Genomic DNA, 15,099 nt, shown 5'->3' with positions numbered 1-15,099 from the left:
GATTTATCTTTCTCTGTTACTCTCTAAATTCTTTTGATAGCAGGTCCTATGTTTTTTCCTTCTTCCAAAATCCCACTGGAGAAGAATATGACTTTGGAGGTGATTGCCTCCTTCCAAATGGGATTTTGGCCCAAGTACTTAAACCTGCACCAGTGCCAAAATCCCACAAAACTGAAAAGATTTTACATCTGGAAGGGAGTCCCATAGCTATAAGAGAAGGTAAACTGGCAATGGACTGAAAAGAAAATACTAATTCTTCATATGCAGTTTTTTCTAGCTGCCTATTACTCTGTCCTTTAACAGCCACCCTCCATGTCCTGTTTCCCAGGAGCTCTGTTTGGTTTCTCCTTTCTCCCCACTACCAACCCTTTCACTGGTTGCAAAATGCCTCCCTTGCCTCTCCACATTGCTTAACTCTTGCCAGGGAAATGTGACTCTGTCTCCTCACCCTCCGTCCTCCCTTCCTGACTGTCGCAGCCTGAGTCTCGTGCTAAGCCAGCTACACCGCCCTTCAGTGATAAATCACATCATCAACCCTTATCCTTTTCACATGTCTTTATTTTTTCCAAAGACTTGCATGACCTTTAACCATAGGATACAGAACAGTCGTTGTAACATAAATTTAAAATGCTCTTCAGAAAATCCTCAGTGGAACTCCCAGTAAACATCAGAGAGCACAAGAAGCCCACACATTGCCCTACTTTCGGATATGTTTTCCACACTAGGGGTATGTAAAAAGGGAGAGGGGCAGAGCTGTCAGTTCAGTGACACCGGTGCACCCCACACTCCTTGCACAAAAAAAAAAGGGTTTGGATTAAACTCCCCTGAATTGCACTAATGTGTACAAAGAGTAAAATACAGAGCCTTTTAAGGTCATCTCCAACCAAACTGAAGTAAACTAATTAATGAATAATAACTTAATGGTGTTAGAACAGAAATTATTACCATGAATTATTTTAGAGCTAATTAATGTCTGCATGTATGTGCACATAGAGATGGATGTGCACAGAAATCATATCTACAAAGACTATATCAAGTATCTGTTTAAGAAAGCTGTACAAATACTGAGCGTGTTCTTGACCAGTACATCTGAAAAGCCTGATTCTGAGGTATTTGTCTCATCATTAGTGCCCCAAGGGTGATTAGCAAGGGAGGGACAGGAACCTCTCTCAAAATGAAAAATACTGTTATTTTTTTTTGGTTTTCAGTCTTAGTCTCCGGGGCGGAGTAGAGAGTATAGCCTGCTTTCTCATTTCTCATTCAAATTTAATAAAAAACCTTAGTATTTGTACTGGACTGATTTCTCTCTCCTGTTTTGTCTCCTTCATCATGGAGCTTTTTTCACTGGTTTTCATTCGGAAAACAGGTTTACAAAAAGCGCTAAGTCTGAACATGAAGAGATTTTGTTTGTTAATTAGACCCATCAAATCTCCATGAGGACCCAGGGCGAGGTGGGCAGCCTCACTGTCCATCAGCTCTCACTGGCAAAGGGAGCTCAGCACCTGAACCGAGCCCCTGCCACGGGCTGCGCTGCCGAATGGATGCACTTGTGAGGGCATCCTGGGTGCTCAACTGCATCTGCGTGGGGACAGTCATTGAGCAACACAGCTACGACAGGCCAGGGGCATGGCTATGGAGAGCTTTAGTGACGACTGACTAGATCGATATCCCTATCATTGCTTATGTTGAGTAATTAACTCCATCACCACTTGTATCAGTGTGCCCCATGGTATGTTAATTTGCACTTGGCTACCTGTCACATGCAGGGTATAGTGTGTTTGTGCAGCTTCTTTTGTGTAGATATGTTGTGAGGACAAGCTTTAGAAATACAAACAAAAAATAAGCCAATATACACAATAACATATACGTAAAATTGAACTCCCTCTTCTTCCATTGCATAAGACTAGCAGGCCTGAGAAGAAAAAAACACAATTTCATTTTTTACAACTGCAGTGACTGGAAACAAGGGTGTATGAAGAAGAGATCTCTGGTACACAAAGAGAGCATGTTGGCAAAAAAAATAATGCTGAGAGGAAGCTTGCCCTTGTAGGGGCCCACAGTTTCCCTGGGTTAGGTGCTCTGCTTCCCCTGACCCTTTCAAGACATTTTGGCAAAAGTTCCTCTTGACTCTAGCAGGAGTTAAACCTGCAAGCAAGGGGAATACCCAAGAGAGGTTATGCCTTTAGAAAACATGACAAAACTTGTTGGATGCTTTGGAAGAAAAGGGCATTTTTGCAAATGCAAATTGTTCTGGGCAGGTCAGGATTCCCCTGCCAGCTGTTCTGCTGCTGTTCCTGCTTCATCCTAAACTGCTTGTGTTGCTTCTGTGATAACAGTTCTGTCTTTCTCCTACTACTTCTCTTATAGCAATAATGCCACCTTCTTTTACATTTACTGCTAGCAGTACCACAAACCAGCATCCTGTTTGCCTTCTTTATTGCAGCTGCATATGGGGCAGACGGCTTTAGGGACTTTCATGCAATAATTCCCAAATCTTTTTCCCGTAAGTATACTGCAAACTCAGCTCACTACAGAGCATTTCCATCTAGTTCCTAATTTCATTATTTTTGTTTGTGTCATTTCGCTTCTCAGCAATGTATATTTGTCTGTATATGCTACCATAGGGATAAGTAGTCTGATCTTTTTGCTTTGCTCATTTGTATTTTGTTTTACTTAACATAAAGCCTACTTCAAAATTAGAAAAAAAAAAAAAAAAAAAAATAAAGCCTTCTCCAAATCCCTGACAGGCAACTGTTTTGTATAAATGTTTACATTCAAGTTATTATTATTATAATTAAGAGAAAAAAGAAGTAGTGTGTGAATTATGGAAAATCTGTCATATACTTAAGACAAATAGTTCTATTGCTTCCATTTGCCTTGGTAAAAACAGCAGAGTGGGGTTGTATTCCACTAAATTTGCAGAATGATGTAGATTACTTCTGTTCAGCCAGTCATACCACCTTTGTATATCACTGTTTGCTCACTGACCATTATTCTTTCCATATCTCTAAATTATTCCCCTTTTTAGGACATGCATTTTAAAGAACAGAATGGTATTTATGATGTGCACTCATTCTGTCTTGCATATGATTTCTATTAAAAATGTGATATTTGAAAAATCATTAAAATGCCTAGATTGGTAGACTTTATAAGAGATGTCCAGTCAAGAAGTGTTCAGAAATGTGACCACTTTTACACTCAACATGTTTCCCAGTAAGATTTTGAGTCAGATATTCTTCCCAGTCACATCCATGAGTCCTCCTTGGACACCTGGGAGGTTGCAGGGTGTAGCAGAGCAGAGTTTGTAAAACTTTTTCATTTCAAATGAATGTAAAGTTATTTAATCTCTTGACGTAATTATTGCTGATAGCTTAATTATGTCATGGTTACACCACCACTTATGAATAAGGCTACCATGAAACTGCTGTTCCACAAAAGGAAAAGACCTGGTCTTCATTGGGTGAAACAAACCCCTTGTGTACTCAGCTAGCCACTAAAGAAAAATGCTTTCTTTTTGGGGGTGGAATGAAGCCTAATGAAGAACAGGGTTTTTTTAACCAAAATAATCAGGTTAGAAAAGAGAGAAATAACTGTAAAGATGGTTTATTCTACACAAAATGCTATACAGTCCTGTGGAGAGAAGAGGAATGAATACTGGTGCTAACTGATCTGAATCTTGGCCCTTTTCCGCAACATCTAGGTTTGCTATGTTCATATCAGATCAAATTTACCAACCTACATTTTATCACATGTATTGAGGCTATGCTAAATTTATACCTGAATTCTTCTTCTAGCTGCACGCGATTGTCACCTCTAGGGTTATAACACAACGGACTTATCCAATCAAATCAAAATGGTTCTCCCACCCACCTTCGTTTATTTGACTGTTTTTTAATAGTAGCTCATGGCTGTAGACATCCTCTCCTCTTACTCAGTGATCCTAATCCTGCTGTCCTAAAAACACAATTATAATTTCCTGTAATGATAGTTCTTGCTCTTAAATTCTTTCTTCTGTTCTTCCCCACTATGATTTCTTTATCAATATGTGTACTCTTTGCTTTCCTATTGTCCTTGCTTACCCTTAATAACTGCAAACCACATATTTGGATTCACTACAACCCTCAGGATCTTCCTGCCAATTAGAGAATGTTGTCTTTTCAGTTCATTTTCATCCATTGTCTTTGATGAGTTAGTTTCACAATTGCTTTGGACAAAACCATGTGAAGTCGATTCATTTTAAGTTTCATTCCAATTAGCCTGAACTGTCAAAATGAACATTACAAATGCGAAAATCTCAAAGTGACCTAGGAACAGACTTGTAATGTTGTTTGGGTTCCCAGCTCCCTGGATGCCTTGCATTTGTGTTACTAATATTCACTGTTCATTGTTCCACGTGTTACAAACGCATTGCATTGCCCATAGAAATGTAGTCATGTTTGTAGCTTTTGTTATTTAGGAATATTGTACATGCTGTTTAGAAGTTATCTCCTTTGATGTGATTGTTTCTTTGCCACCGTATTTATTCTCTAACAAAACTGAGTGGCATCCTGTATTGTTTTTTTCAGCTGGTAATATTAAAATAGAGACTCAGAGTGATGAAGAGAATGGGCGTGCCTGTGAAATGAATGGGGAAGAATGTGCGGAGGATTTACGAATGCTTGATACCTCGGGAGAAAAAATGAATGGCTCACACAATGGCCCAGGCAGCAAGGCTATGTCAGGAGTTGGAGGCATTCGACTTCCTAACGGAAAGCTAAAATGTGATATCTGTGGGATAATTTGCATCGGTCCCAATGTGCTCATGGTTCACAAACGAAGCCACACTGGTAAGGCCTGACATAGTTTTTCCTTTAGTTGGCAACAATTGGCCACATATTAGGAACTGAGATTTATTTTCTGTATCGTGCACATGTTCCCTCTTGTAAGATAATGCAGCATCAGTGGGCATTTGGAACTCTGTTATTTTGTTACGCCATTTCAGACAGCACAGGAACTGAAATTTCTTCTCAATGGAAGTCCATCTATTGTGCTAGAAATTGTGCGGTTTGGTTTAAAGCTACATGATTTATTTTTTTTTAAGTAAAAAAATCTTGTTTAATTTCTAAGAAATGTCTAAGAATTCCTGAAGAAAAACCCATATGTGACTAACCCTGAAATCAACCCAATTCTAATGTTTTCAACAATGCAACAAAGCTTGTTACGGATCAATGATTATGAAAGTGATTGGTAAAATAAATGTTAATGGAATTGTACTGGCAGTCTTAGTAAAAAAAGGGGTTAATTTTATGTCAAATGTTTCATGAAGTTAAAACAAGTACTGTCACTGGTCAAATTTGGACCAGTGGGTTTCCACTGGGGCACTAAAAGGGTCATGTAAAGATGTGCTCCATAGGGATAGCTTTTCATTATACAGTGCTGTGAATCTTCTTGCCTCAATTTTCTAATTCTAAATAGTCTCAAAGAGTGCAAAAAATGAAGAGGCTGAAACAAATGAAGAAGTAAAGACCAGGGTGAGTCATATCTTACCTGCTATAAGCTGTCTAAAAATTAGGCTTCCAATATAAACTCTGTGGTCATCCATTGTCAAAGGACAAGAACTGAGCTGTACTGTTGTGCTACACAAGTTACTTTGAAAATAATAAAGTGTTGGGCATTTTTGCATAAATATTCAAGTGAGAGATAATTTTAAAATATTTTTAAGGTAAGAACGACCTGTCTGATGGTTAAATTCCACTGAAATAGTCATGCTAGTGAACACATAGACACTGTCTTCACCTGCCTCCCCCCAGTCACGCCTAAATGATTTCCCCAGAATTACTAAGGAGTGAGATTAGCAAAGCATTTTGAGAGTTTAATGGAGAGGATCCATGAAACACCCTGGGTGTCATCCACCTCTCCCAGTGCTAATGTCTGCCATTGTAACTGTGGCTGTTCAAGCCCTGGAAGGGTGCGATCTGTCAGTGTACCGTGGATTAGCCATGTCCAGAAACAGTGCTGGGGATGTTAGCAATGCTGTTACATTGTCTATTCAATTCAATATGATCAATCCCTCTATCAGGGAGCACTTAGTTATCTTTATTGGAAAAGTCACAACTTGTTCTCAGAATAGAGGCTGCAGCCTACATCCTAGGTATAATAAAGTGCTTGTTGGTTGACATTTTTCCTTTCTTTTTTAATTTAATGTTAATGTGATCCTTTAAAAGTTGATAAAATGAGTTGGACATGGGGCCTTTTAAACAGACCCATGGGATCAGAGAGGATGCTGTAGTAGCTAAAATAAAATATTGCAACTTAAAATGCATTTAGAGCTAGAAGTCTTCGTACTTGCTTAAGGAGGCTGTCATTTCAACAGATGTATGCTGTTTCTGCTTCAGAGGAGCAGTTTTGGGTCCCTGAGGGTCAGAGGCAGGGTTTGCACCAGGGCTGAGCGGTCTTTATGCCTGATTTTAGGGAGGCGGTGGGCAGAGCTGCCTTTGTTTCTAATGCACTGACCGGTACCCAGTGGGCTGAGTCTCTGGAGGACGAGCTGGGCTGCCTGTTCCCTGTGTCGCTGGTTTGCCCGGCACAAACCTCCAGCTGCCCAAACACCCTACCTGGCAGAGGGGCTCGTGTGCCTGCCAAGGGTGTCTGGGGCACTATCACACAAGGGCTGCCCATCCAATACTTCTCCACCCTTCGCAGAGCCCTCCCCTTGCCAACTGGACCTTTTTTTAAAATCAGGCAATGTAGTTAAAACCAACAGTGGAAGCACCCCACAAGCTGTACTTCACTCAGTATGACCTTCTTCTTTCACGCTTCATAAAACTAAAGAGTGTGAAGTTGCACCCCTGACTCCTTCCATGGGAAGACGCTTTCCCTCCTGCCTTGTCCTCAGCTCCTTTCCTGAGCAGCCTCTTCAGGTGAGCTCAGGTGGTTTTTCAGGGGCTGGCAAGGGATCAGAGGCTCAGAGCTGGTAGTTTAAATTAAAGGGATGTCATGGGAAAATGGTGGTGACTGCTTTTCCTTTCAGCTGTGCTGTGAAAATTAAAGTAGAAATGGGGTATACTATTGCAGACATTTAACTGACTACACCAAAGCCCATTTCAATACATGCCCGGTGAAGGAATAAGACTTGCGAATGAATTACTTTGCTGCTAATTCATGTAAAACCTGCATGTGCGCTGAGGTTTCCTTAAATATTTGATAAGTGAACAAAACTCTAGCACACTAAAGTGCCAAATTAAAATGACTGTCTGACCCGATAAAAGGCATAATTACTTTTAATGAATACACCTGCCAAGTGCAGATATGCAGAGCAGCACCTGATATTTCTGCCCCCTCCTGTCTGCAAGCAGCCATACAGCACTGACTGCTACCTAGTGCCTTACCTGTTGCTCCTGTCTGCGGAGCGAATCCCACTCATAGATGCCTGACTCTCTTCAGTCTCCTTCTCCAAGGCTTTCAGGACACTGATTTTTCTCCAGTCTTGCTTGATGTTGAGGAAAAAGGAGCTCTAGAAAGGAGAAACCCCCCCCCCACACACCCCGCTCCCTGGTTCTGAGACCTCAGGGTATAGATTCAGGCTTTGCTTGCTCAGTGTGCACATATGTGTATGCCTGTGTGCCTATGAATACATGTGCATATATATGTGTGTGTGCACAGGTATACGTATATATATCTCCTCCTTTAACATAAGTCATCAGTTAGTTCACTTTCGTCTTCTTAGTTGAGTCTGACTGTCTCAAATTTATTTAGAAAACTAATGCCTATTGAAGAATGAGCATTAAAAAAAAAAAAAGAGAGAGAAGACAGACAACCATTTCGTTGAGTGTCAGGTGATTTTGTCATTATATTGTTCAAGAAATTAGAAAGATTTCAATTAAGATGACAGATATTCTTCACTGAATAAGTAGTCCAGGGCCCACATTCCCACTAAGGCTTGCAAATCACCACAATGGTGGTTGATTCAATTCAGGGTCCTGTTGCAGTCTTTGCACCTGGGCCCGTGTTCATCCATAGCTACACATCATGCAGTGAAATCAACACCGGAGAGACATGCTATTCAGAACTGGCAAGAAAATAACACACAAAGCTGAGTGTTTAAACAAAAATGCATTTTTTTCTTTCCATCCTGTCCCTTCCCCATTTTTGAGAGACAGTGTCACACCTAGTAACCTTCCATCGGTGACCGCCTCCATCCTAGCAGGGCTGAGAGCTTTGTTGGGCTCACAAGATGGTTATTCCCCACCCCAGTAGTTTCAGGATGGATGACCAAGGGCCAGGCAAGCTACACACAGTTTCAGGGTCTTTTGGTGCTTGTGTCGTTTCCCTAGAACAGCAACATGAGTGAAGGTTCCGTTATGTTTGATCCCACTGTAGGTTTTGTAGAAATATTTGTCATTCAGCAGTCTTGTTTGAAATGCTCCACCCATCTGTCTTCTCCACCCAGTGCAAAATTTCACCCTGTAATTGCGAGAGCTGTAGGCTGGAGATAAATTTCATTCTTACTTTGCTCTGCATTTCACTCCTGGAGTTCTTTTACAATCCTCATTTTCTCCTCTTCTACTCCTCTGAGTAAAAATAACAGAAATGAATGCTAGGAAAGCTGTTTAGTAAGAATTAACCATTTCTTCTGAATTTGTGTCCCCCCATGAGAAACTGACTTCTTCATTACTGTTTCAGTCCATATCTGAAAAATACCTTCCACACTGAGTAACTGCCCCAAAGATTAAGAGGTAAAGCAGACAGACTCTTACTTGTTATTTTTTTCCCCTAACAACTACTGTGTATGGCTTATGAAGTACCTTGCAAAATCCTGTGAGGCTAATGCTGGCTTTTTTGGTGGGCCACCCACTTGCAGATATAGGTTAGACAAATACAGCTATTTGATGGATGAAGAAAGTGAGCTCATTTGGCTTGACAGGGACTATGCTGACCTGCTTGAAGCTATTTGAGCAATGAAAATATCTTGCCATAAAGTAGATTCATTTTACTGTTTACCGAATGCTAAAGCTGCCAGCCTGATGGTCGGGTTTGCAGATTTTTAGGTTGGGACAGTGCTGCTGCCTAATTTTTTTTCAGCTGTTCTGCTACATTACCCAAAAGTCAAAAATTATCTTGCTGCACACATATGGACATATAGGCTGGTCCTAGATGTGCAAAATAATACATGATGCTTAAGTGAGAGAGAAGAAATAAATTTTTTAACCTGTTTTTTTTTTTCATATATATATTTGAACTTCAGCACTGAAATTTTAAGTTCAGTATTATTGTTATATAAAGAAAATGAAAATGAAGAGCAGTTCATCTCTGAGCTGTTACTAATATTGCAGGTGCATTATAACTGCTATAGCAGATTACATTTATGCCTAAGAGAAACAGAATTCAGCAAATGAGTTTCAAAGTCTAGTCTGACTTATTAGAGGGCTACAGAGAGATGGGCATGCAGGAGCAGTTCCTGGTGATGGAGTACTTTCAAGCCTAAATTTTCCTTTACGCCTATCTGATGGGTAACGTAACGGATAACATATCTGATGGATAACGTAATACTGGAAATGTATTTTATTTCCCACCGAGTTATGAAAAGGCCTCATCTATCATAAATCTTTAAAAAACAAACAAAAATCCCAAACTAAGTGAATAAATAAGCATATTGATTTTAAACAGCACTAAAAACCAAACAGCCATATTAACTTCTGCAAAGGCTAGTTGATTTGCTTCCTTGATAACAGGCACCAGCTTAGACAAATCAAGTCTGTGTCTCTTCAGGTTTTTCCCTGTGTCCCTCCGAACTGTAGCCCAGCAGAGCCCATTTGTGCAGCTCTTCTGTTCATACCTTACCTAGAGAAGGGTTGGGACTTCGGCGTGGAAGTACAGGGCTTCCTCTGCACTGTCTTAACTTACGTGATTTTACTCTCTCTCTTTCTCTCTGTCTCTTTCCTGATTTGGCTGCTTAGGGACAGACAGGTAATGGAGAAGAAATTGAAAGGGAAAATACAGGGAAAATGTAAATGAAAAGAAGTTATTATAACTGTTATAATGAAGTGCCTTTCATTTAAATATAAGAATGTAACGCTGAAATGAACTTGTGATCCTGAAATGCATTTTTAATGAGTTTCCTTTTTATTTTGCTGCTTCAGTGGCATATTTTAAAGACCCTTTGAAAAAAGGCACATTAAAAACCCCACCAAATGCCACAACATGCAAAATTGGATATTGGTTTATTCCAAAACTGCTGATCAGGAAGAGTGGCTCTTCAACACAAAATGTTGCAGTCACTTTATTTAAATGAGTTTGAATTTGCATTGTGATGTGCCATTCTGATTTAGAAAAAAAAAATTAGATTTTCAGATCAAATTGACCCAGCCAGTGAAGCATTAAGAAACTGGCAGGTTTAGTCTGAAAGCCTCATGTTATATCAAACCTGCAGCCGGTGGAAGTCACAGAGCAGCAGTGAGAAAACAACTTTCTCACTGAAATCTTTCTCTTGTCACCGTGTAAGTTTTTTTTTTGTTCTCACATATTTTCTCCTTCTCCCCATAGGAGAACGCCCTTTCCAGTGCAATCAGTGTGGAGCTTCCTTTACACAGAAGGGCAACCTTCTGCGCCACATAAAGTTGCACTCGGGTGAAAAGCCCTTCAAGTGCCACCTCTGTAACTACGCCTGCCGTCGCAGGGATGCCCTCACGGGACACCTGAGGACTCATTCGGGTAAGTGAAGGCGTGGGACTGTCCAGGGGTCCTCCTCACAGCACCCATTGAGGAGACGGGGACATTGGTGGACACCGAGTCCCACAGGTCTTCTCACCCTGGGGAGAAGAGTCACCCCATGTTGGGGTTAACCATTATGTGAGCCAGCCACGGTGTTTTAGCAGCAAAGAAATGACTAAACTCATCTCATGCTCATGATCCTTCACCAGAAGAACTGTTTCTTTTTTCCCTGTACTTCTTGGCTGTTTAAAAGTTTCTGTATAAGGATTTCATTTTACAAGCCTCCTCTAAGTAATCCATTTCGTGAAACTATGAACATGAATTAAAGCTGATGAATTTTTTTAGAGTTTGGATGGCATTTATCTGCATATAGAGATAACATAAGGTCTAAACACACTAGGTTTTAAACAATGAAATTTCAAAATCCTCCAGTTTGGTAAGTCATTCTCGACTGCAGTGTGAATACCACCTACAGCATTTAGCAGCAGTTATTTGTTGTACCTTGTTATTACAAGTACTTTGAAAGAGAAACAGTGGGAAGGAAGGTAAGAGTGGGGGATAGAAAGATGATAATCTTCCAAAAAAGAGGACTCCGCCACAGTTCTTCATTTTTTTGTCTGAACAGTAATATGGAGATCTGAATAAACAGTTTTGAATAGCTGTGCTTTTCCATTACCACAAACCTCTCATTGTTTGGCAGAAGCCATAGTCACAGACCTTCTATGAAGCAAAACCAATTTAGCACCTTTTTAGAGTGCCTTTAAAAGCGGAGTGTTGTCTCATCTAGCTTCCCAAGCTAAGCTGGAAATGTAAATTGTTATTTGGATAGGAGACCTCCAAAACACATTGCTGGAACTGACACTGGTAACTTGAGAAAGTTGGCTTTGGAACCAAATTCTAGGTAGCAGGAGATCTCAAAGAGAAAATTTTTGTGTTGCAAAAACTAAGGAAATTCTAGCACAGACATTAAATAATAAGATCCCTAACATTGGCCTCGGATGTCCAAAATAAGTCCTGTTTCTGCTTGGTTCTGGCCTGATTCAGGAAAGTACATCTTTAAAAGACTATTTCACCTCCCTCTCCCTTACTGTTACTGATTTTCATGGCTGTACAATTTTAAACATAATTTTATATATACACATGAAATTACAAATAGGCATTTTTGTCAAACTCTGAGGATTCAATAACTAAAGAGACAATGCATAAACTATAGATTTGGATTAGCTCCTGCAGTTGGCAAATTGACGTCAATACATTCTAAAACAAGTTGGATGTCTGAGTCTGATTTTCACTTGAGAATTCGTAAATAGAATTCAAAAGTTAAGCTGTGTAATCATCTAAAATTGTGAAATCACATGTAAAGTGAGTCTTGTCATACTACAACAGAAAATTCGGGTCCAGAATTCTGTGAAACCATATTGTCACTGCGAAATTCCCGGAACTACATACATCTGGATTGGTGTAATACAGGAAGAATTTTGTCATGCCATTTCTCTTGAATTTCCAGAAGCAGAAAACATGTGAAATCTAACACTGTCCTAAAAGGGTTGTGCTGGTTCTGGTTACATCAGAACTGACATCCAGCCGTGGGCTCGTGTCTCTACCTACACCACCAGTTCCCCTGCTGGGAGTCTCTGTGGGATCTCGGCACAAAAGCGACTACGCCCAGACCTTTGAAGGTGTCTCAGTTTCTAACTTGCGTAGATGCTGTTTTTGAGGATTTAATGTCACGGTCCTTATCTGATGTGAATCATCTGAAATCAGCTTGCAGCACCCACAGAATTGGCCTGTTGATGTAAAGGCATACAAACAATTTTCCACTAGTTTGTTTTTGGTTTGGGGGTTTTTGTTTGTTTGTTTTTAAATTAACAAAATCTTTATTTGGTTTACCATAGCATGAGTTTATTTTTGGCGTGGGCTTTTTTCCTGTTGTTCTTATCGTTGTTAATACACTGTTGTGTACCTCATCTGAATCTCTCAATGAACTGTGTTTTCTCCAGTTGGCAAACCCCATAAGTGTGGATATTGTGGTCGCAGCTATAAGCAGCGCAGCTCTTTGGAAGAACATAAGGAACGCTGTCATAACTACCTGCAAACTATGAATATCTCAAGCAGCCTTTATTCAGGTAATAAACGTGTCCATTTGGGGATTTACGTTGTCCTGTCACATATGCAGAAAAAGGAGTGCAAAAGGAACAGCAATACCATTTGTGGCATCTTTTGCATTGTGGAGGCACACCTCTCTTCCCACCCCCCACCCCCATGTGTATGATATTTCATCTGGATTTATTCTATATTTGATAAATATTTAGCTGTTGTCTTATTTTGTTTAGCTCAAACAAAAAGCCAAAATAAAACTCAGGCACATAGCAAAACACTTGCAAGACCTGGAAGATTTCAGTTCACCATCTCAAGACAGTGTGGCTACATCATCTCACCACCTTTCCCTTTTGCTTGGAGTCCTGTATCACAATACTCTTGTGGATGTATTCTTAATAAAGACTTAATACCAGTGTTCTAGGTAGGCCTGCAGAACCTTCTGCATTGCACATCTCCTGCCCTTCCCAGGCACAGCTTAAGGGGCTTACTTGACCACTGGGACCAACTTCTCTAACAAGGATGAGTCATCTGGTTTTGGTCTGCCTCTTCCAAGGAAGAGGACATGAAGCCAGAAGCATTTAATTTAGCCAGTTTGACTGGGACAGACTAGAAAGACTAATAATTTGTTGACAGCATTCTACCCAGCCTCTCCTTTAAAAGAAAAGTGGGAGAGGTGAGCAGCTGTTGTGCTTCTCTGAGAGATGACACAGGTCTTACGATGAAGGTAATGTCCATTTCTCAGAGAATATAAAATCTAAAACTATGCCCAGACATAGAGCAAGCAGATATTGGGGTTTGGATTTTTCTTAACAAAGATCCTAAGTATCTATATGGGATTGATCACAGTAAATAGCCATACAAAATCCCCTTTCGTGTGGAGTTTTAGATAGAGAATATAAGATTCTCTTCTGTGGTGGAGTTTAAGCCCATCCAGTAAGTTACATTTATTGTGTACCTTTTTGATCCTGTCAGTATATATTATTTGGTTTGTCAAATGACAAAAATAGAAGGTTGTCTCTGATCTATTTGCAGTGATGCCTCATTCAATATTTTGTATCTGGACAGAACCTGAATCTGTTTTTACATGCTATTAAATAATGTAAAGTATATGCACATAATGATAGCAGCTGAGGAGCTTCTGGCAGACAACATATTAGAGTAGCGCCCCTTCTAATTTTATTGAGGAGCTGGAGAATGTATAAATAGAAAAGCTCAATGTAATATACAGTAGGCAGCAATACTTATTCCTCAAAGAGGTGACAGGATTTAGAAGCAAATATTCTGTCTTGGAATTTGAATTTTCAGTGTCTGGCACATGGACTTGAATGCCTGCAAGCAGAACATGAAAATCTGTGTGAATGAGTACCTGAACTACTACTGAAGTCTTAGTAAGCAAAAATGTCCAGATGAAACCAGTGTAAGGAATCATAAACTTTTATAAGAAACAGTGCAATTATAGAGATGGACATGTGTTTATAGCAAATCATGACAGGAGAGTTTACACCAGCTTGGGACTGAGTATCTAATATCTCAGTGGGATGAAAACTTGGGGAATTCATGCATGCTTGGATGAATAACTTCTTCCGTGCATATACAGAAAGTATCATATAAATCTGTATTTGATATAATACGAGTACTTTTGCAAACGAGAAAAAAAAATGAAAGGAGTAACTTCTGGGTTTAGACCTTGTATCCTGGGAAAATATTCACTCTTAAAGTAAAAAAAAAAAAAAATTAAAATAGTACTCTGTTAATAAATAAATACCTTACATTTCTAAACATAAAGCTTTCCTGCATTTCCTAGTATTTCACATTCCAAAAATCTCTTCTACTTCATTGCAAACATACCATTTTGCCATGTTTACATTATTTATTTCCCTTTCAAACTCAAAGATAAAAACATATAATGAAACAGCTGAGAATGAGTGAGTGTCCTCAGACTTTTTAATGCATTCTACATTATACCTAGAAAAGCAAGTAGTTACACTATCACTGTTATTGTAACATTCCAAGATGTGATATAGAGCTATTAGAGTCATAATTCAGGCCCTTTATTTTTCCCCATACTCAAAAAATGTGGTACAAAAATCTGCTAGGGCATCTAATTTGACATTCTGCTACATTGGGATTGTGTTTTACAGCACTTTAAAATACTTTGTGCTTAAAACATAGAAAAAATGTCAATTGAAAGGGCTAAAATGGTAAAAGCAATCCATCAGCTTGTCATTCTAACAAATATAATTGGGAAAGTACTTAAGTAAGGGAAAGATCCAGCAAAGAGGAGTAAGAAGGGGGACAAGAGATTGTATT

At 39.6% G+C, this 15,099-nt stretch overlaps 1 protein-coding gene across 16 annotated transcripts in view; it reads left to right on the top strand.

The window, feature by feature from the left end:
* The window catches only part of IKZF1 (IKAROS family zinc finger 1), a 70,780-nt gene that overhangs the window by 44,548 nt on the left and 11,133 nt on the right, over positions 1-15,099 (top strand). For 10 of the 16 annotated variants that reach the window (XM_082043840.1, XM_082043841.1, XM_082043828.1 and 7 more), the window contains 4 exons: positions 2,444-2,503; positions 4,566-4,826; positions 10,522-10,689; positions 12,690-12,815. In XM_082043840.1, coding sequence (XP_081899966.1) covers positions 2,444-2,503; positions 4,566-4,826; positions 10,522-10,689; positions 12,690-12,815 — 615 coding nt within the window. The remainder of the gene's footprint in view (positions 1-2,443; positions 2,504-4,565; positions 4,827-10,521; positions 10,690-12,689; positions 12,816-15,099) is intronic. The other 6 variants (XM_082043829.1, XM_082043827.1, XM_082043835.1 and 3 more) reach the window with 2 other exon arrangements.

The sequence above is a fragment of the Streptopelia decaocto genome, assembly GCF_964273445.1.
Source record: "Streptopelia decaocto genome assembly, chromosome: 2".
In the NCBI taxonomy this organism is placed as follows: domain Eukaryota; kingdom Metazoa; phylum Chordata; class Aves; order Columbiformes; family Columbidae; genus Streptopelia; species Streptopelia decaocto.
This window is presented reverse-complemented; position numbering and strand designations above follow the sequence as displayed.